General features: G+C 41.0%; 3 protein-coding genes across 10 annotated transcripts; 1 reads left to right on the top strand and 2 right to left on the bottom strand.

Moving 5' to 3' along the window:
- Positions 1-223: 223 nt before the first annotated feature.
- On the bottom strand, positions 224-1,811 carry LOC108117327 (NAD-dependent protein deacetylase Sirt2). Its single transcript, XM_017229700.2, is given in 5 exon segments — positions 224-1,135; positions 1,138-1,229; positions 1,286-1,382; positions 1,456-1,547; positions 1,603-1,811. Coding segments are annotated over 5 exon segments (1,155 nt in total). The 5' UTR covers positions 1,682-1,811; the 3' UTR covers positions 224-340.
- A 433-nt stretch (positions 1,812-2,244) lies between these two features.
- LOC108117261 (zinc finger protein 836) lies at positions 2,245-5,098 on the top strand. The gene is given in 4 exon segments (XM_017229613.2): positions 2,245-2,768; positions 2,770-3,338; positions 3,395-3,877; positions 4,049-5,098. Coding segments are annotated over 4 exon segments (1,653 nt in total). The 5' UTR covers positions 2,245-2,691; the 3' UTR covers positions 4,573-5,098.
- A 908-nt stretch (positions 5,099-6,006) lies between these two features.
- On the bottom strand, positions 6,007-20,958 carry LOC108117188 (oxysterol-binding protein-related protein 8). 8 transcript variants are annotated; one of them, XM_017229481.2, is made up of 11 exons: positions 20,651-20,958; positions 19,773-20,483; positions 14,381-14,482; positions 11,125-11,174; positions 10,483-10,629; positions 10,195-10,426; positions 9,701-9,937; positions 8,540-8,700; positions 8,302-8,480; positions 7,043-8,236; positions 6,007-6,974 (listed from the first exon to the last, which is right to left on the bottom strand). In XM_017229481.2, exons 2-11 carry the CDS (start codon positions 20,179-20,181, stop codon positions 6,740-6,742), a joined length of 2,946 nt encoding a protein of 981 aa, XP_017084970.2. In that variant the 5' UTR covers positions 20,182-20,483; positions 20,651-20,958; the 3' UTR covers positions 6,007-6,739. The 8 variants fall into 8 exon arrangements, with proteins under 8 accessions (XP_017084970.2, XP_017084972.2, XP_017084971.2 ...); XM_017229483.2 differs by having other exon boundaries at positions 20,766-20,958; XM_017229482.2 differs by having other exon boundaries at positions 20,736-20,957.
- Between the last annotated feature and the right edge of the window lie 1,554 nt (positions 20,959-22,512).

The raw sequence follows: 22,512 nt of genomic DNA, 5'->3' as shown, positions 1-22,512 counted from the left end.
GAATCCGTATCCGAACCCAGATCAGAGCAGAAAACAAAACAGAAACATGTCGAGAGTTAACCTTTGTTGGCGGTTACAGCTTTTTGTGCGCCGGAAACGGCAGAGCAACTCAATCAGTTTTTGCGGTTTATGGTGGCCCGGCCAAAAGGGACACGCTAATGGCTCACAAATGGCACTTGAATAATTGAATGCCGGAAACGGAGGAGAAATGAAGCGCGCGGTATTAGCCAGCAAATGCCTGCAACTGGCATTGTCCATTTTATACACGTAATCCATGTAAACAAATTGCACATCATTCAACTACAAATTAACTACGAATCGTACTAACTAATCTCATGGTCTAAAGCGAAGCATCCTTCTTGGCCTGACTCCCGGAGTCCTTGCCATATGGGTCTGAATGCGGTTTATCTTTGTCCTGCTGCACCTCTTCGCTATTCTGGCTAGCGTTCAGTTTCTTCTTTTCACTGGAAATCAGCTCTTGTAGTTCATCTTCCCAGCCTAGAGCTTTGGCCAGAGCCAGAACTCCAGCATCGCAGTCACCCAAATAGGCCACATCCCTCGTGTTATTGGGCCTGTCGAAGAGCAGCGATCGCTCATGGGGATCCATCCAAGGAACAAAACTGGCCTGACCCACTGCATCGCGATTGATCAGCAGGCGCAGGCAACGAGGTCCTGGTCTTTGAACCAGAGAAGCAAATGGCTGCACTTCCAGAGAGGTACCCATAATAATCAACAGATCACAATCCTGGAAATCTTCATCGGGACTGGAGTAAAATCTTTGAGGCAAGTTCTCTCCAAAAAAAACAATGTCTGGTTTGACAACGCCCTTGCAATGATTACATTTAGGTAAACGATCGGCGAAAATCTCTTCCTTCATCCAGGCCATGTCGTACTCCTTCCGGCATTTTATACAATGATTGGTATGAAAGCTGCCGTGGGCCTCAATGATCTTCTCTTCGGGCAGACCCGTCAGTCTGTCCAGAGTATCTATGTTCTGGGTGTAGTGTCGTTGCAATAGGCCCTTATCATTCAGCAAACGGACAAAGTAGTGCGCCGGTGTGGGAATGAAGGAACCCGGATACAGCTCCTTTGCCAGAGCAAAAAATGGGGCGGGATTCCTTTCAAAATAATCAAGAGATCGAAGATGGCCGTGGGATGTGGCAGCTTGTACTTCTTTAGGTTGCTATATAGACCAGAACCCGGCGACCTAAAGTCCGGAATGCCAGCAGCTAAGAATTACCACTTATTACATGTTGTATAGGGATGGATTTACAGATATACTCACAAGTAGAAATGCCGGCTCCCACCATAGTCACAATCTTCCGAAAGCCATGTTCACGCCAATGGTCGGCAAAGCCCTCGAAAGACAAGTCTGAAATAACCTGGTAACACAATAATATATATAAGGTTTAATTAAATAAATATGTTAATTGAATTATCAGGAGTTCATCTCACCTTCTCCACTTTGAGTTCTGCCTTTGCGTCCGTGGAGCCACCCAGATTTAAAGTGTGTGCAAAGAAGCGACGAATCATATCCATAGTGGCGTCTGAAATCGTATTTGGTTAGTAGGTGACAGTAAAAACCAATGTTGTTAAACAAACCTTTACCCTCTTCTTCGTCGCTGGATGAAGAATTCGAGTCCGTAGTCGGTTGTTTCTCCTTTTTGTCACTGTCACTCATGACTTGGATAATCCTTGACCTCGACTGATGAAAGTATCTGAAACTACGTATTACTCTATAAATTGCCCCCGTTGTTTTGATTATTTGCTTTCCTTTCACGCAAAAAAGAAAAACACGCCAAGCAACCAGTGCTGTCAACTATCGATAAGAAAGAGCAACCAACAAGAATTTCTGCCATAGCTATAAAGTATTTTAAGATATATATTTTTATTTAGAAATGAATTGCTGGATAATATTTTATTTAATGACTTTTTCATAAACAAAATGTAGTGCATATTAAAAACGTAATATATTGTATGATATTAAACAATATTATTTTAATGAATTCTTAAGGAATTAAAATATTTAATCATTTAAGTTTTATAAATTTGCATTTATTCATTTATTTATTTAAAGCGAATGTAAAAATGTTATTACGAATAAATCAAATTAATTTTAATTGCATGCTTAACAGAATATGCTAGACTGCCACCACTGAATGCACCATCTAATCGATATCTGCTATCGACCCAATCAGCGATATACATTTTTGCTAGATCATCCCTGGTCGGCCGTTGGTCGATTACTCGATGTGCGGCGGGGGTGCAGCTCTGGCCGTTCGCCCAGCCCTGGAAAACCACGCCAGTCATTTTTGTTTTGATAAGGATACGGATACAAAAAGAGCGTGGCCTGGAAAAATTGCAGAAACGGCGGAGAAAGCGCCCCAAAATCGAGCGAAAGTGGTGTAAACTAAGCGTTGGGCGGTACGTGACAAAGTGGGCGCGGATTCGAGCATCCCCAATCGCTACGTGGAAGCGTAAGCAGCGTGTCGAAGAAGAGGAGAAGAAGAAGCAGCCGAAGTACACAGAAGTACAACCAGACGGCTAAAATAACAAATCAAAGAAGGCCCAGAAAAGGTGGTGGTGGCAGAGACGGGGCGAGGAATGGCCGAGGGTCGTCGGTGGCTGCCATTGTATAACGCTGCCGATGGGCAGACTGTAGATCCGCGCTAGGATCCCATCTCGAATACCATGCATCTTAACCATGCGACCGCCGCGACGGCAGCCATGGCGAACTATCAGCACTATCAGCTGCCAGCCTCACATGGTGGGCGGCGGCGGAGGAGGAGGTGGTGGTGGGGCCAATGGTGGATCTGGGCCAGGTCCAAATCCAGGCCAACAGCAGTCCACCACTCTGGCCAGCCTACAGCAGAGCCCGTTTGCCTTGCATCAACTGACTGCCGTGCAGGCCATTCAACATCCCACCCACCAGGCCATGCTCCATCCACAACACCCGCTGGTCCACTTACTGGACATATCCACTACCACGGCGAATAGTGGCGGCGGAGGTAATCATACGCCCATTTCGCCCATGAAACAAGAGGTGCAGAGCGTCATCAGCGAGGAGGAGGTGGTAGTGGACGATCCACGAAAAAAGAAACAGTGCCACGTATGCAAGAACAAGTTCCGGCAGCTAACCACGTTACGCAACCATATGAAGATCCATACGGATGAGCGGCCCTACAAGTGCAAACACTGCGACAAGGCCTTCCGCCAAATCTCAACGTTGACCAACCACGTGAAGATCCACACCGGCGAGAAGCCGTTCACCTGCAACATCTGCGCTAAGGACTTTCGCCAGCAAAGCACCTTGATCAATCACATCAAGACGCATAAGGGTGAGTGTGTGTCCTCTTTGTCCAAATAGAGCTAATAATTCGTTTCCGGGAAGCAGCGGCGGAGTCCAGCACGCCAACGTCTTTGCTGAACTACCAGCCGCAGACTGGTAGCGGCAAACACAGGAAATCGCAGATGCATCAAGCCTACCAGCAACAGCATCAGCGCGTCCAAATCTCAAAGACCTTGTACTCCGGCAGTTACAGCTCGCCGGCGGCCGAAGAGCTGGTGAAGCCGTTCCAGTGCAGTGTCTGCAAGCGTCGCTTTCCACAGCTGAGTACGCTGCATAACCACGAGCGGACCCACATCGATCCCAAACCGTACAAGTGCGAGACGTGCGACAAGTCCTTCAGCCAGCAGGCGACACTGATCAACCACAAGAAGATTCATACGGGAGACAAGCCGTACACGTGTTCCTACTGTCACATGCAGTTCCGCCAACAGAGCACCCTCACCAACCACCTCAAGACGCACTCACACCAGATTGCGCCTGGAGGTGGTGGTGGAACCGGAGGCGGCGGAGGCGCCGTCACAGCCACAGGTGAGCCGCTTGTGTGTTCGCCCTACCAATGAGCCGCTTTCTGTTATCACTGTGTGCATTGATTATTAACGCTCTTCCCTAACGAAGCTTTTATTTAAATCTTGTACGCATGCCAACTTCAACAAACCATCCAACAACAATCAACACCAACTCCAAACCGCCCATCTGCAGTGGATCACTCAATGCCCGCACCTCTGGCGCCAGGGACGCAGCAGCTGACGACTGGGTTGCTGCCGAACAACCTGCATGGCAGCACGCCGAACATCATCCAGCTGGATCACCATCCGCTACTGCATTTCCTCGATGGCAGCACCACGGTAAGCTCGGTGGTGGCCTCGGCGGCGGCCAATACCAAGGTGGAGCATTTCCAGGCGGGCGGGTCACCGCCGGGCCGCATGACAGTCGTGGGCAACATCAACATGCTGAAGGGCGATAATCCGGACCGGCCGTTCGGCTGCAGTGTATGTCAACGGTTTTTCTCGCAGCAGAGCACTCTGGTCAATCACATCAAGACGCACACCGGCGAGAAACCCTACAAGTGCAAGATCTGCGAGGTCAACTTCCGGCAAGTGGCCACGCTCAACAACCATATGAAGATCCATACCGGCGAAAAGCCCTACAACTGTTCCTACTGCCCCAAACAGTTCCGGCAAAAGAGTACGCTGCAAAACCACCTAAGGGTACACACCTGCTAGACCCACTCCAGATCCAGATCGCTATGCGATCCAGGTCCGCAGCCAGCCAGCCAGTCAAGCAGCCATTGAGGAATAGTGCAATATGCATGCCACATAGCACATACACTTATAGATCGCATATACGGCATACGAATACGATTACATGAATATTATATTTGAATATATACTCGAAAGTGTTATTTACCTGCTGTGCAGAGCGCAATTGTATGTAACTATATCGTAGAGAGCTGATCCACATGCGTGTCCAATTGTAAATTAAGGCTAGCCGTATTCGCATAAGCCACGAATGATATGATACAGGGTGTTTAAGCCTAAACTCTATACTATCCTAGTATGGGTCGATTTGAATCGGTGCATAAGTAATCTTTAGGCTTTCCTAAGCCATGTAGTTTAACGATAAAAATGATCTTTAAATTTTCCCTTTGCAAAAATTTTGAATTTGTAAATTTAACAATTGTATATTGCTAGTTTTGATAAGGATCAGAAAAATTTCTACTCATTTTGTTTAAATTATTTTTAACCTCGACCTCGAGCATCAAACTTTTATATCTGTTTTGTTTTGGGATATACTTAAATATTTCCTTTACAAGGAAGTTGTTTTATATATAAATTAATCAATATTCTTTAACTTTTAATAGTTAAAACACTATTTGCGTTACTGTTTTTAAGACGAAATGGTCCAGAACTGTTAAGTAGATTTCTTAAGCACCGAAGCTTCTTTCTATAAACAAATCGATCCACACTATAGCTATTCCCCTTGCAACTGTTGTCACCCATGAACCAAGTCCCCTCGATCCCTACCAATTAGTTCCGAGTACCGGCTTCTCTCAGCTTTTCTCGTCGTGTTAAATGTTAAGCCCGCCAGCAAAGTAAAGTAAATTAATTAAAAAGTAAAACTAGTTATTGCTATACTGTGTGTAATCCCCGCCCGCTCTAAAACTTACAACAGGCGTCATCGGAACCGAACCGAACCGAAATCGAAAAAAGCAACTATTCATATAAGTGTATTCTTAGCGCATATTTAGCAGCATCTTCTACTCACATGACTACAAGCGGAGCAAAGGCGATCGCATAAATAATCAATAATACATTTAATGAACGAAGGAATGAAAAACCGGGTTGCTTATAGAACAAAAAACTTAGAAAACGGAGAGACAAGAGTCCCTAAATTAAGTGAATCGATGTGGAAAAAGAAAACGATTAAAACCAGCTATAAATTGAATTGACAGAGATCGATCGTAAATGTTGTAGAGAATATATAGTATATATAAAAAATATATATAAACTACTTGTAAATGTAAGCGAAGCGAAGAGCTAAACCAACAATAAAACATGCAAAAAAAAACACTTGTTTTAGTTTATAACATAATCAAGATAAAGATAACTGATCTTGTTTCCAACTAACACCTAGGGAAGAGAAGAAACCACACTTTATTGATTTGAAAAAGGGGAATTTATTAAGTTTTTAAGGTAATGCAGGTATTTTTTGGGAAAAAGGAAAAACAGTTTGTGTATAAGAGATACTAAAAGTAATTACTATAAGCACTTTTCGCATTAAATCTCTAAGGTATGTGTGTTAAGGTAAGAAAGCCTCTCGAGCATTGTTTGTTCGTTCGTGTCATTTAATATTAACTGTCTATAGAAGGAAACGGAAAAGCGAACTAGCTACATATATAGTAGCAGCGGTTAAATTGGAATTTTTACGAAATCTGGTGCATCATCTACTCGTACGTGTGTGTATATTTATATATATATATATGTATATATCCGACCGAAATCCTAACCTACCCAGAAGGTCTAACTTGAGTAAAGAGTTTCCAGGGATAATTGCAGAAGAAACTTGAACATGGACGTTGTCTGCAGGAGAGCCTTGGATTGTTGGGACTTATATAGTATACGACAAACACTTAATCTTATATATATATATATATATAGTTCGTGATTAGACTTTCTCACAACGGATGTTCTAGCCACGCGCCTCGGTTTGGGGTTAAATCTCTGGCAGCGTGCAAAGGCATTTGAGTAGGACCAAATGTACAATTCAGTAAAGCATATACGTTGTCTGTACTCTAGGGTGTATATATATATATATATATATGTTATCTATAGGTTGACCAAAACTTTGCTTAAGCCTAAACGAAATGACACCAACAACGACTCCGCCAATCTACTTGAAAAGCCAGCGCAAGATCAGGCTAAAGATCAACCCGATCAGAGCGTAGATAAGCGACTTGATCACCGTCGACTGCGAAACGCCGCCACCCAGCAAGTGATGCGAATGCAAGGTCATGCTGCTTGGCGGGGGCGAGTACTGCATGCGCTCCAGGCGCTGGCTAATCTCGTTCAGCTGCCGGGTGTGCAGCTCCAGCACGCGGTTCACCTGATCTACCGACAAGGCGAGTCTACATGAAATGAATTTCAATTGTTAATAACATTTTTTAAGAGGTCTTGGGTTCCAGGTTGTACTCACTGCTTAATGGCGCTGGAGGAACTCCGTTTAACAGCCCCTTGCGGCGATTGGCTAGAGTCTGAGTTGGTGTCGCGCGGCGCCAGCACCAGGCTCTTATTCTTGGCCTTTGACACTGCGGGGCCGCCCGGCTTTATGGCTTGTCCCGTCGGCGATTGTCTTTGGGTGCGGGAAAGCGTCTCAATGGAGCTACGCAGGGGATGGATCATCTCGACGCCGTGGATAATGGGCACCGACTTGTGCCGCGTCTGGGTAAGCACTTTAAATTGGCACTCGTACTGGCGAACATCATTGCGCGAGTCCCAAGGCCGCAGATCAGAGTACTTGTACAACCACTGACCATAACTGTCTAGTTCGAAAAGCTCGGGCACGTAAATGGAGTCGTTGTTGGCCCGCTCCTTGGCTTCCGCTCTCTGCCGCTCCTCCAGCACAGTTTTCTCTTCTGTGGCGGCAACCTGATCCTCGCGGGCAATCGCATCCGATACTTGCTGCCACAGGCGCTGCGATTCGTTAGGTTCCTGTGACTCCAGCGGTACCAGATGTCGAGTGAGCCGCTTGGAACGGGTCTCGGCATCCACCCTGAATAGTAACGTTTCCTCTCCCGTCTTCGAGTCCTTCACGCGACACTCCTTGTCCCAGTGCCCATTGATGGTGGCCAGTGTCTCCTTGCCTAACTTGATTTTGCCAACAACCACATTAGTGGCATCAGATCCGCCGAGGAACGGCTTCAGCTTGAATTCCAGCTCCGTCCTGTAACCGGTGTTCTCGCACTCGATGTTTATCTTGCCACCTAGCTCCATGGAGAGTGTGCCCATCAGGATGCCCTTGCAGTGGGCGTACGGCGAGGTCGCCGTATAGCACTCACCGCGCGGCAGCAACGTCATTGTGGCAGCGCCCTCAAGCACTGCCGAAGTGCTGTTGCCGTAGAACTTCGATTTCGCCAGGATGGAACAGGTGATGCTGAAGCCGTCCTCGCGGTTCGTCACATAAAAAGCCGACACTGGTGGATGATGCGAGACCTGCTCCGCAATGTAGAAAGTTCGACTTCCACTGGGATGCTGCCAATAGCATCGGAATCGCTCGCCCAGTATCGGATTATAGGGTTTCTTCAGCCCCTTGGGCTTCTTGTAAAAGCTTGACAGGTACCATTGCACAACTAGCTTCATGCGCGTGAATGCGTCATCCTCCTGCACGGCCCTAAGATCGAAGATGAAGATGTTAAATATGTAGTAAGAACGGATGCTTTATCAAGGTAAACCCACTTGGAGAGCAAATCCGCATGGTAATATGAGTCAGATAACTTGTCCAGGAATGAACGCGGCTCCAGGATGAACGTGGGCAGCACTACCTTGCTCAGATCCATCCCCGGTCGCACCTGCTTGACAATGCACCAAATTAGGCTCTTGTTCTCCTCTGCCAACTCCTCTACCTGCTCCCCTTGCTGGAAATAAAATCACCATTTAGTTTGTTGTTGTTAATTAAACTAACTAAAAGGCCCACCTCGCCAAACTCCTCCTCGGTGAAGGGCACATACGTGGTCTCCTCACATTGCTGCTCCGCAATATCTTCTTGCGCCGGCTCTGCCGGATCCGACTCCGATTCTGACTCCGGACCAGACATGACCGCATTAGGTGCTTCATTCTGGCTGTCTGCGTCCAGATCTGAAAAGATACCCAAACGGATGAGATAAGATTGCAAAGGGATAGCACAATTTCACAGACATTTTTCTAGCAGCCTGAGTCTTGCGGAAAAAAGGGGATAATTGTCCACCTTTCGCGCTGGCACAAAAGCAGAATACTGTGAAGGATCTTTAGCGCTAGGATCAACCATATGTACACCGCAAATTGTAGAGAAATGTTGGGATATCGGCTCCCTATGCCAGGCGGTGAGTTACAAATCACGAATTTTGAACAATGATTTCCAATGCTACTTTAATTTCAGATGATGACTAGCTAACGTTGAGGGTAGAACCAAATTGGATGTAGAAGATTTTTTCTTTCATTATTTCTAAAACTAATCAGATAAAAATATACTTGAAAAGGCAAAAAAAAAATTTTTTATTTTCGACTTAAAAAGTTATAGGTAGGAACTTTGAAAAAAGACTCAATTTCAGATCAATTGGCATATTATTCCATTTCAGAAATATGAAAATACAACTAGCTTCCAATATGTTCTCCCCCCTTAATGATAAACAACTATACAAAAACGACAGCAAGGAGGGGGCGTTTTCACCCTTGACGTTCAGTCGAAAGCGCGGCATCATTAGACAATCGGGCGGAGCACTAACGGGACGCAAACCCGTCTGGCTGTGATTATAGTCTTCGTCGTCATCATCACTTGAGCTGCTGTTGCACAGGGTGGCACCCAGCGACATGGACTTGCTCATAGGACTTAAGTGGCGTCGTTTTCGCTGAACCATGCCCATGCCCAATCTCACGCCCATGCCCTGCTCTACGCTGGAGGCATCGCTGTACGAAGTCTTTCGCTGCTCCGATTGATGGCCAAAACGTGGCAGACGCTTGGTGCGCTCCCAGTTGCTAACGGCGCTGCTGTAGAGCTGCTGCAGCAGTGGAGTGGGTGCCCGCGAGGCGGACAGGCTGGTGTCGGAGCGCGAGGTATCCACCTCGGCCGATGGCAGTGCCAGGAACTGGGCCCACTTACCGTGATCGTTGAAGTGCTTCTCGTAGTCCGCCTCCGACCATTGTGTCTCATGGGAGACAGGCAACGGTTCACCCACATAACTGGACGACGGTGCAGCTCCTGTACTGCTATTGGAACGCAACAGAAGAGCCGAACACCTCAGAGACAGCTCCAGGGCATCCATCCAACATTTGCCAGCTGCCTGACTGGGAGCTCGGAAAATCAGGTAAGCGGTTGGTAACGGCTGGACAACGGCACCTTTGGTATATAATTAAGATTAGTACTTTGGTTTAGCATATCTCTAATTATTTTGATTATGAATATCACATTATAACATATAACTTGTATTTTGTCTAAAGTTTAAAAGTTCATTCCGCTATTATTGCACATCTTCTTAAAAAGAGTTTACAGTCGACAATTAAATGAACTTAACGAGTTAGTAAAAAACGAAATGAAGTTTTTAATACACCAAATATCAGTATATTAAAACATTTATGAAGTTTAAATTAATTTACCAATGGTTTCCTTGTCAGGTCCTCGCGGCGCCCAAATGGACTGCTCCAGGGGATGGAATAGCTTGAAGCAGAAGCCATCTTTTTTGCTAGGGCGTTCAATAACCTGACAGGAGGTGAGCATCACTGTGCCCACCCAATGGCTGCTCTTGGTCTTTTGGCTCTTGTAAATGAGCAGAAGACCAGGTTTGAGCACACACCACAGTTTTGTCCAGGACTTGAGAGTTCCTCGAACCTAAATAAAATGAAAATGATTAAAATGTAAATAAAGAAATATATTTTTTAGCTCACCTTTAGCCAATCGGCCAGGACTATAACCGCAGGATCTTGCAGGGAGTTCATCAGCTCACTGGCCACTCGTTTCTTCTCCCGCCTGTAGTTTTTCCTCTGGGCCTTGTAGGATTCTTTCCTATTAAGTTTAGCGGCATCAGCAGCTGACTGTAGATAAAAGATCAAATAATTAAATTCAAGCACTAAACCTTTCTCCCATTGCAGCAGTGAAATATATTTAGACACTTAAAATACATTGCTTTATTTCGTAATAATTTTTGCTTGCGCTTACGTCAAAAGTTCGGCGACAATTGCCTTTAGTAAGCTTTTAATTTTCCAAAGCGAAATCCGAAACGCATTGTTCTAATCTAATTAGCATTTATAATTTGTTTAGCTACTGCCGGATAAAAGTGAAAATTTTGTCACTTCAACATGCCAGAATGTGACACGTGGCGTGTTCTTAGTACCCAGACCCATATTTATTACTATTACTATTTATCATACAGCCAGTACAGACATCGATTATAACTAAATTAGACAACAACGTACCGTGGCGACTCTTATCTATGTCCCTACCCTACCCATAAATAACCCAGATTTCCCGTACGGTTTAACAACTCAAAATTAAAGTTAGTTTCTATGTGTGGTGGGGGTATTACTTGCCTTATCTGCCAGATTGCCATCCCGATTGTCTGAGGCCCAATTGGCGATTCCTGTAATATGAAAAATCATATTTTTTGTTTGTTATATTAATAAGAACCCAAGTATCACTGGGATTTGTTTGTGTTTGATGTTTATACACAACATGATGATTTGAATTTCGAAAAGTATCTAATCGATCTAGCAATGAAATAGTAGATATCTCTTTTTGTTTTTGGAAACTTTTCCATCGCCTATTTACGATCCGAAAAACGAGACCAAACAATAACACAACAATGGGAAAAGCGCGAAAAAAGAAAAACACAAATAGTACAAGAGAAGAAAAATGCGCGCACCGACAATGTCTCAAGGTGCGATTCTCGAGGGGCCGAGAGAGGGAAGCCGAGGGTCAGCGGTTTATTTATTTTACAAATATGTTTTATTTTATTTCCCAAGATACTCAGAGGCACACAAGCACACAGTACACACACTAATTTGGGGCAAAGATTCTCTGGGTCTTTTGAGGTCTTAAAGTCTCGAGATCTCTCCGTACCGCCGACTGGCATTGTCAAGTATCTCGCACTTGCACTTTAATCACCGCCGAACGGCCGCTGCCCTCGCTGTCTTTCGCATTCTTATTAATTATTTTTATTGCTCAGCTAAAAATAAAGGCTTCCCAAAAAAAGAGCCAGTCTCTTAATATGCCAAACACAACCGAGTGGAAAATAAAGCGAAGAAAATGAATTAAAATGAATTCATATTCACTTGAAATTATGGTTTTAATATTTTGTCACTTGCTTTGTAGGAGATTCATGACCAAACTGCGTTTTTAATTTTTTGATATTACTATTTATTTTTGCATATTTTTTGTTGTGTTTCGCTCATTCACGTTTTACAGGGCGGCACTACATGTCGTATGCGTGTTGCGATAACTGATTCAGAGACGCCGACCTCTGCTTAGTTTATTTTATTTATTTATTTATATTTTTGTTTCTTCTATTCAATTTTGTTTTTTTTTTAAGTTTATGCCTGCCGCTCGTCCGCTGGCCGCTCGCCGACTGATTGAGATATATTGAGTCTGCCCCGAAACACGCTCACAAAGCACAAACACAACAAAAGCACCAGCGGCGTATGACAAAAGCACTAGGGCAGCGCAGCAGCAGAGGCCCAGCGGACTCAACTACAACAATTATCTGGCTTTCGTCATATAGTTTTTGACAAACAAAAACAAAAAATTAACGTAGAAATTATTTGCCAAGCCAAAATATCTAAAAATGAGAGGATCATCTCTGCCTCAGTTCGTTATGCTCTGGCGTGGATATATACATAGATACTTTGTGTGCTTTTTTTCCCAGATAACGATATCAACGATGACTGCGCTCTCTCAAAATCAAATAAGTACAAGTGAGAGAGCGGTAAAACTCTGCCGGCAAATTATCTATGGGTGTTATTAGCATGTCTAACTGATATATGATCTCACTTTCAAAATGTTTGAAAGTACAAAAACTAATTACATGATGGAATTTTTCTATTTACTCACGATAAGATCATCTTAACCTATCCTAATGTGGGGATTTGAAAATAGAATTTAATATCTTCCAAAAATACATACATATAAATAAAGTAATTTACTTAAATTTTTTTAATAAACTGGCAATTAAGTTCTTGTAAGGTTAACATTATTTTCAGAGCTTTAAAAATTCCTTTTAATTGACGTAATCAACATTCTTTAATTTCAAGCAAGGCCTGGAATTTTTCAAGAGCCAGCAAAGTCGAAAAAAGAATTCCCAAGAGTTATAACAGGAAATATAAAACATATTTGTGGAACTTTAATTAACTTTTTAATTTTTGTGCTTCAATGTTTAAACAAGGTTCTATCGACAGCAAATTTATATAGCAAAGTCGAGGGAAACACCTGCGAAATATATTATATCATAATTATGTCACTCAGATAAGCATACATTTTAGGCCTATCAAGGGTAAAAGCCACTTCACACCTGTTGATATTATGTAGCCCATGAAAAAGAAGAGGATCCAAATAGCCAGGTGGGCAGAGTTAATATCCAATTTTCGACTATTACTCATCACTGAAATCAGAACATGTTTGTGGGTCTTATCAACCATAAGGAGCACTATAGATAACGGCTGAAGTTGGTGATTTGTCATACTCATAGAATCAAAAGGGCCTAATAAATTCTGCTTCACATGGATGAGTCAACCGATTTCTCTAAAGAACCTTGAGGAAATCCTTCAGCAATTTATTATTAGCAAAACGATTAGTGTTTTTTCCTATGTACGGGTATATGGTCTAATTAGTGCTTATCAACAAGGTGCAAAACTTTCTGGTTGTAAAACTCTCATGTATGTCATAACTCTGATGATAAGATATGATTGCCATGGTAAGCATATATCCACAACGGCCATAAGTTGAGTGGCAGGGCACTTTAAGTATTATTAATAATAAACTCGCACCGAACAATCGCAAAATCGTTTGATAATAATGCGACAAAAAAAAAGAAACAATAGCACAAAAAAACTCAACAAAAGTTCTGAGCAAAAATAAAAGGCGAAATGCGTCACACGGAAAATTGGAACGCATGAGGGATTTCTTGGGTGGGGTTTGCCGTATGGGAAGTGCATACTAATGCATCTTTAGCCAGGTCGAAATGCGGGATCAGGTGTTAATTATGAACATTACGAACGTGCTGATAGCTTAAAGCATATCAAAAACCAAAATATCAAACCTCAAGATCGATAAATTATGAGTATGGTACTGATCAAAATATTATTTTTTTCATTTCTGATGATAAATGCTAAAGTGCTACGGATGTTGTATAACCCAATAATTGATCGGATGTGACGATCTATAATTTATATATTTTGTGTGCGAATCAGGCAATGGAAATAATTACTAGCATGCGTATCGAATTTTTGAAAGCAAAACTAAATAAAAATTGAATGACCAGGTGATGAATGAGGACTTTGGGCTCGTACTGATCGAAAAGATCAAAGCAACTTCAGCCTCAGTGTTTCGATAGATGGCGATCTTTATTCAAAGCAAAATTAATATGTTCATGATAATAAAATGTGGATTTTAACTAAATATGAAATCTTATCATCTAACCAATTAATGATAAGAGAGCCAATACACTAAAGAAATTAAGAGTAAGATCTAAAAATAATGCTTGTGAGACAATAAATGATTGATTAAAATAATAAGTGATTAACTACGTTTGTCCAACTGTGCTGGAATTTTGATTTATTTTTTTTGGAACTTCACCTGGCGATGATGGCGCCGGACTGTTGCTCAAACTGTCCGTGGACGGAAGTTTGGTCATGAGCACTTTAAGCGAGGGTCGCCGTTTGAATTTGAAATCGAATACTGAGGAGCAGTTAGCAGCACACACATAAATACGGGGGAGAAAGAGAAAGCGAGCAATATATATATTTTATATAGGATTATTGGCTTAAAGATCTAAGTTCACTGGTACAGACAGTTTTAGTTTTTACTAACGACACACATATACACCGACAAATTGTACAAATAAAGTTCTTACCACAAAAAAGAAAACTTAGGGATAGTATTACGAAACACACACAGAATGACATACTTATAATCGGACAAAGACAGATAAATACACAGCAAAAATAAGTTTTAAATCAGAATAATAATAAAAACATTGAAAAAACAAAACCAATGAAAAGTTAGAAGAGTTTTAAAGAGAACATTTTTTTAATTGTTCAGCTATTTATGTTAAACCCAAAGAAAAATTAAGTTGCAAAAGCTTAAACCAAACGTAAAGAAGTTGTTTTAAGCAATTTAGTTCTTGAATAAACATTTTTCCCCATTTAAATAATGTTTACAGTGCGAAATCCTTGACAGGACTCAAGCCTTAAAATCCTCTTAAACCAATCTGGCGTAAGAAAGCCTGGCGAGACAACGCCTCCGAGCACATCCATTACCATTACGGCCTTAATTATGGCCGCTCATCAATTGTCTGCTATCAGACATGGGAGCTCAGCACGCAGCTGAAGCGCCATCGTGGAACGCGAAGAGCGTCAAGGAGGCGCCCGCCTGGCTGGTGGTAATTAAGATTGCGATGGCGATGGCGATGCAGATGCGGATTGGATGGCGATAGGTTGGCCGAGACAATACAGTGCCCTGATTGATTTTAAATAAAGCGCCAACGCCTTGCAGGCAATCAATTTACGCAATTAGAACACGCCTCCGTTGTTTCAAATAGTTCAGAGTTCAGAGTCGAAGTCGTTGCCCACATATTTGACCTACACGTAGAGAAATTATGTAAGCTTTTGGTTTTTGGGGATCTAATTATGTTACCATTTTATCTCGAACAATATACATATTTGTATATTTTAAAGATAATTGTTTAAGCTTATCCTTACTAAATGAATAAGAAGCCTCTATATTTTTCAGTGTCTTGTCGTTTTGTAGAAAATTACGACCAGGCCCCAGCCAACTCTCCCCTTAGCGTGTGGCAGTTCAGTAAATTCCCGGCCGAAGGATACCATCTGATGCAAGACATTGCACAGCACAGAGAGTGCAATTTTGAGTTACCCGCTGGGCTTGGCCCGAAATGACGTCACATTTGGCCGCTGAAATGGCGCCGCTCTAAATGACCCCCAACCTCTCCGTCCCCACCACAAAATATATACATATACTCGTATTTTGTTGCTTCTTTTTTACGTAATCCAATTAGAATTTAGTTGCCTTTCTGTTCGGATATGTGTGCTTGTGTGGTTTGGGGGTCATTGGAGAAACACTTTATGGTGTGCGGTCATCTTGGGTCACTATATTTTATGGCTTTTATAGAGACTTCAACTAGAAAACTTCATTTAAGAAGTGTCCAAGATCAATGAGGATGGCTTACACAAAAAAACACTCAACTTCTACCGTTTGTCGGCCGTCCAGCCAACCCAACGTTTCTCTAATGTTTTATTTATTGGACGGTAATTTGGCCAAAAGCATGCTATAAAATATTCATAGAAACACAGGAAACACCTTCACACACTCTCAAACAGGAACACACACAATCAAGTGACTCGTTCAGTATGCAAATGCTGATGTAAATAGCATTAGTAGGCTGAATCCCTCTAGCTCACAGAGAGAAAAGGCTAGCATTTAGTTAATATTTTAATTATTAACTACTGCAGAAATATTTTTTTTATATTACTTTAGAAAATCTACCATTAACCTTTTACGTTTTTTTTAAATAAATTAATTGGGTTGATTATTATTTTCAGTGTAAGTTGCATCTCTGTTCTGCATTCTCATCTCACTTTTGACCTTTTGAAGAGGCGAAAAATTTTCAGTGAAAACAAAAATAGACCAAGGCGATTGGGGGAGGGTTGAAAAAGATGGTGGTATCCAACCAAATGACCCTTCATTCTTCTTTTTCGTCCTTCATAAAGACTCTTTTAAAACCAGCTGAAAATGGTGGGAAAAAACCTTGATGGATTTGTTTTTTAGGTCTATTAAGTAATTCAATTTAATCTACCTTTAAGGTACAGTAAATCTTGCGATATTAAGAATTTTTAATACTAAAAAAAAGATTTAAATTTTCTTTAAAATAGGTTACTTTCTGGTTTATAATAAAATAAATTAATATTAGTTATTAATAGTCATGAATAGAAACCAATCCCTTGCAAAAACCAACTCACTATTCCACATTCTACAAAAATTCAATTCATTTAAACCCTGACTAGCCCAGAAAAAAGACATCACACTAAAGGCAGTCATGCATCGATTTTTCTTGTTTTTATTTTGTACGCAATTTCCCTTTTTTGCACCTATGAACATTTCCAGGTGCCACAGATGGGTGGGATGTGTTTACCTGTTTGGCAGGTGTAAGCTGTTCTGAACATTTATGAGATGCAGTTTTTCGCATAGATTTTCATGCGGGTACTGTTCATTCGCACCCACTGTGCCAACCGCCCGGGGCCTCAAAAATAAACACTAAAAGACGTAGCGACTACAATGGTAATTATAAAGTCGCTTTCGGATGGAAAATGAATAAGAGTGTGAGTGCTTGTGTCAGCTAATTGCGTATATATACGATATACATAGGTCGCAGTGGGGTGGACCTTGGGGAATACTTAACTAAATGTTTATCACTAAGAATAATACAATTTTGAAGTGGATGTCAGGGACTAAATCCCTAATTATAGTGGGGAGCCACAGATATCAAAACAGTTTCTAATTTGGTAATAAAGCGTTATTGTTTTCAGTGGATAACAGAAATACGGCTTTAGAAATGCATTTTAAATTCAGTTAATAATTATTGCATACTTTTAGACTCCTTTATAAAGCAATTTCAACAGAGAGATTTCTGCAAAAGAATATATATAAAGATATGGTTTATCTATCACAAAGACTATTTCGGACTATAAACACCTTAACTTTCAATTTTCATATCTTTCACCCACAAAAGGTCCACCCTGATTTACACCTATTCATATATGTCTGTATGGAGATATTGTTTAGTAACGGATATATATCTGGGTTGTAAAGTAATACAGCATGCCAATAAAAAATTTAATGACAGTTGCACGCCATAAAGCAAACAATAAACAATAAAGAACAGCAACAAACCACAATGGCAATCGAAGCAAATGGTGCGTGTGCAAATTCCCGTAGACTGACAATGGTAACCAGGTAACCCCCTCGGGCCATCCCAAAACCCTTACTATCCCACGAATCCCCTCAGCTCGAAAAAAAGCAAACATCATATGGTAATCGATAAAGCGCATAAAATATGAGATCAGACAACTAACTGCCAGCAAGTACAGTTAAAAATTGCTGTTAAAGTTAACAGACTTTACGATAAAACTTTTCTAAAATTAAATTCAGACTATTGATAGAGAATTTCTCATATGCAAATCAATAAAAAGAATAGAGTTCTCAGAAATAATTGCCTGACAACTTAATGGCAGTTACAATATCATTTCATTAGCGGATTTTCTATTCTATATTAATGATTGTATATTTTAATAACTGCTCCATTATATTAGAATCAACAAAATAAGTAATTCACAAACTCGAAAAGATACAAAAAAGAAAGCAAAAAGATATCAGCTGGAATATGATCTCATGTCAGAGCAAGTAAATTCAATTAAATAAACATAAAAACTTTTTATAGACTGACAGATCAACGTCGCATATGGTCTTTTGTGATTTATATACAAAAGCCAAAAATAAATAAAACGGCAATGAGAAAATGCTTTAATTAGATCTTAATTTTTAGATAAACAAAACAAAGGCTAACACAATGTGATGTCATCTGTGTAGATTGATAATAAAATTACTACGAAAGCTAACTTAACCGAAAGTTAATAGTGACTCAACATGTTTTTATATAAATATTTCCAGAACGTAATATGAAAATGATTGTTAATTTCCCTATAAATGCGGGTTAACTCAATTACTTGGTTAATCCACATAAAGAACTTAATTACACTGTTAATTGATATGGACTGGCAGATGAACAGCGCATGTGGAGGGTATCTATTGCCATGGAAGCAGCTGTAAACATACGAAAAGTGACAAAGCTTAACCGTGGGTTTCAGCACAGGTGCAAATGGCAAGCGCCAGTTAACCAAATTGACAGTCACCCAACAGAATAACCTCCCCAAAAACATAATATCCGGACCAACAAGTAGCCTAGCAACCCAACCAGTCTGACAAAAGAGTCAGACAACTGGTATGTAAATCAATTAACACCAGCGACTAAAATCTCGCATGGATGAATGGGCCCGCAGAGCGGAAGCGCGTTAAATGATGAACAAAAGCCGGAGTGTTAAGCGATAACGTGGCCCCTGGGATCGAGTGGGATTACGGATGGATGGTTGGATGAATGTATGGATGGGGGAACAGGGTACAGGGTATGGGTCTACGGATTAGCCGGCAAACGGTTGATGAATGAGCTGGAATTTTGAAATGTGAGCAGCAGCAGCAGCAAAATCAAAACAAGCAAAGCACACAGCGCATACGGAAACGAAAAATCAAAACTGAAATCTAGAATCAATGTGTGAATCACAAGAGCGGGCAAAACAATAGCTATAAGAAGCATATACTGGAATGTTTTATCTTTTTATTTTTTACCTCTATTACTTTTTTTTTGTATTCTACTACTACTACTATTTTTAAAATTATTATTAATTTTAATATTGGTTCAATGTCAACTACATTTGCATTTACATGACAAAGTGACGATTTGTTGTTTATATTATATTTGTATACTATGTTTAGGACTTATGTTATGACAGATTGTTATCAAAACAACTTTAGGTGCAAATCAATTGCAAAAATTGAAGTTCTTAAGATTAGAAGTCGTTGATTTTACCCAGTTCTGCTATCTAGGGTTCAAATTCATTTGGGGAAAGTACGACTGATTAATCAGCAAAATGTACCCGATTTCACCTATTTTATGAATGGCTTCTTTGTGCTATTTTTTCGACCGCAATTGTATGAGTGTGTGCGAGTTTGTGTGATAATCTTTTTTTGCATTAGTTTCGATTGCGAGGTGATCGAATCGAAGAGAGTTGGGACAGCGAGTGTAGGTGACATTGAGCGAGAGAGACAAAGAGAAGGAGAACACGACAACGACAACGAAAGGGGCGGGTAAAACAAAGGGGGTCAAAGCTTCTGAACTCACCTGTCGACTGACGCAGTCCGGCGCTATTTGGCGGCGTTATGCTGATTCCACTGACACTGCTGGCGGCGCCAACACTAACGCCCAGCGATTGATTCGATGCGCCCATGGACAGTCCAGTGGGCGTAACAGCGCCCCCCGCCGATGGCAGGGGCGCCTGCAGTTGCAGCAGGTGACCACCGGTGGGTACGCTGCTCGATTGTTGTTGTTGCGGTGTTCCGGGCATCGAATGAGAATGCGGTGTTGAGGGATGCGTAAGGATGGCATCACCACCTCCACCCGCCGCCCCATGCTGTTTGGCACTATTTATGCGTATAGGAGTGCTGCTAGCCCCAGCGGCAGGGGCGGCAGGGGCAATGGGAGTCGCGGAGGGAACATTATTAACAGGCGTGCTGAGCGTTGCGGGTTGCATGGCTTTTGGATCACTCAATTATTGCACTAAATTAGTTCTTTACTCTAATTGTTTCTTTTATATATTAGTTAGACCTCTTTTTCGTTTTTTTTCTTGCTATCAATCAGCAGGCATTGCTCCAATTGTCGTTCTCACCAATACGCGCACACACTCCCCCACTCACAAACATAAGCACTCACACACACACTGTGCCGGACGCAGGGCCAATTATTGATTTTGTTTTAGCCGCTCAAGAGTTTTAACCCCCTTCTCGTGTTTGTTTTTTCACTAGAATTTTGTTTCTTTTTTTTTTTTGGTTTTGCCTAAAAATATAAAATATTGAATTGATTAATTAAAATGAGAACATTCTGATTAGAAGCTCTTTCCAGTAGCTCAGCTGGTCAGCTCAAAATATGAGTTGGTCCAATTGGAAATACGGCCACGTAACACGCTCTTTGAATCTTTTCTTTTTGTTTTATTTTTTTGGTACCAATTAGTTGGGGAAAAAGAAAAAGGCTTCTACTAGCCAGTAGTACTAATACTAAGGCAAATGCTAGTACAATTCTAACACGCACACAAACACTTGTACACGTTTTGTCACACACTTTTTTTATTTCGATTTTCGTTTTTCTTTTCGCGGCTCTCTTTCGACTTCTTCTTTATCGCCTTCCCTCGCTCTCTCACGATGCGGCGTCGCTGGCGTTTCAACTGAAACTGAAGCTGCAATCGTGGTCGCCCGTATTCCAAAAAGCTAAACTTGTTTCTTTTCGCTTTCGTATGAGCTCATCCACCACCACTGTCGACGTCGACGTCACCACCCCCCTTCCAACAGCCCTGTCAACCAACCGCCCACCAAACTAGCGGCATGTATTATTTTCATGACGCGACCAAGACGCTGGAAGTGTGTAAAAGCGAAACAAGCTTTTCGTGTTTTTCTTTTTGAGGGGGATTACAGCAAGCGCGGCGTCAGCTGTTTAGTTTGTATTGGCCAGCCCTGGCCAAGGTTTACCAGGGATGAAGTGCATAACAGTCAGGGATGCGCAAAAAGTAACTGACACTGTTAACTCAAAGCTTAACATTAAGTTTATGTGCTCGACCGGACACTTGACAGAAACTTTTAATTAAAAATATTAATTTGTATTTTTCGAATTGGTTTGGTTTTTAATAAGCACAACAGTTCGTTTTAATTGCTATTATTGTATGTACATTGATAACATTTTCTTTATTTCAGGAAATGGAAAGCGCATGATATTTGTTAACATTAAGCGAAATACAAATTTCAAACATCAGCATACTTTCAAAAATTATAATGATTTAAGCATGAACTTATTTTTTGGCAAACAAATATAGATTTATGTATGAAATATAAATAGTTTTTAAGAACATATAGAATTTTAAAAATGTTTTAAAATTTGCATTATGTTACTTTCTCTTAAATAGGAGAAAAATTTCTTATTCTTAATCTCTATAAATATTTGCCTATATTTTATAGCTACTAAATAGACTGCAATAATTAATATTTAAAAATAATGTATTAAAAAAGTCAATAAAAATGTAAATTATTTCTAATAAAACTACATTAGTGTTTTTTAATTATTTGGTCGAATTAACAATACAATTATCAGTGCATTATTGGCAATTTTTTATATCTAAGTAGGTTATAAATTAACTGAAGTAGGCTTATAATCAATGGCTGAGTTATTTTTTATTTAGATAAGGCTTACATATTGGTCCCTAAGCGCAAAAATAGTATACTACATATACATGAATAAAAGTTCTATAATTATGTATCACATTTTTGGAACCGTAAGGATAATATCGAGCTCTCAGCAGATATAACAAATGAAATAAACAAAAAAAAGATATGTCTTGTATCTATGATAATAAATAAATACCCTTCTTGCATCATCTTTGAAGAAATTGATGATTGTATGGAAACCTACTTAGCTCGTTATAAAGGAAATCGCCGACCGATAAGCCGTTAACCCAAAACAAACAATCAATGAGCAATACTTGAGATCAGTTAATCCAATAAATGAACTTCAGATTGCTTGATTTTGATTAGGATTATAGGAATATCTATTCATGCCACTTATTCTAGGCGATCGACATTTTTATGAATATTTCAGTATGCCAATCGAAGATGGTTATCCGTGTTGGGGGCCTATCTGGAGTGTTGATTCTGCGGATTTTGACCGGTACGAGGAACTGCAATTGTTATTATTTATACTGAGTGCTATCACGATTATGTTCTTATCGCCATGAGAGCTACTGTAAAACTCTCAATTCAAATCGAATTGATAAAGTCGGACAGGAGCACATATAAAACCTGGTCCGTCCGTGCGTATAGCA

Source organism: Drosophila eugracilis, unplaced genomic scaffold (assembly GCF_018153835.1).
Source record: "Drosophila eugracilis isolate 14026-0451.02 unplaced genomic scaffold, ASM1815383v1 contig_440, whole genome shotgun sequence".
NCBI classification, from domain to species: Eukaryota; Metazoa; Arthropoda; class Insecta; order Diptera; family Drosophilidae; genus Drosophila; species Drosophila eugracilis.
The sequence above is the reverse complement of the archived record's forward strand: the minus strand, read 5'-3'. Positions and strand labels throughout refer to the sequence as shown.

Excerpts from the sequence above, each read along its gene's own strand:
- LOC108117188 (XM_017229481.2), bottom strand. The coding sequence starts at position 20,181 with ATGCAACCCGCAACGCTCAGCACGCCTGTTAATAATGTTCCCTCCGCG. Across the intron at positions 10,630-11,124 it reads ATGGCAATCTGGCAGATAAG|TCAGCTGCTGATGCCGCTAA; the intron begins GCAAGTAATACC and ends TTTTATCTACAG. Across the intron at positions 8,701-9,700 it reads GAAGCACTTCAACGATCACG|ATCTGGACGCAGACAGCCAG; the intron begins GTAAGTGGGCCC and ends GTATCTTTTCAG.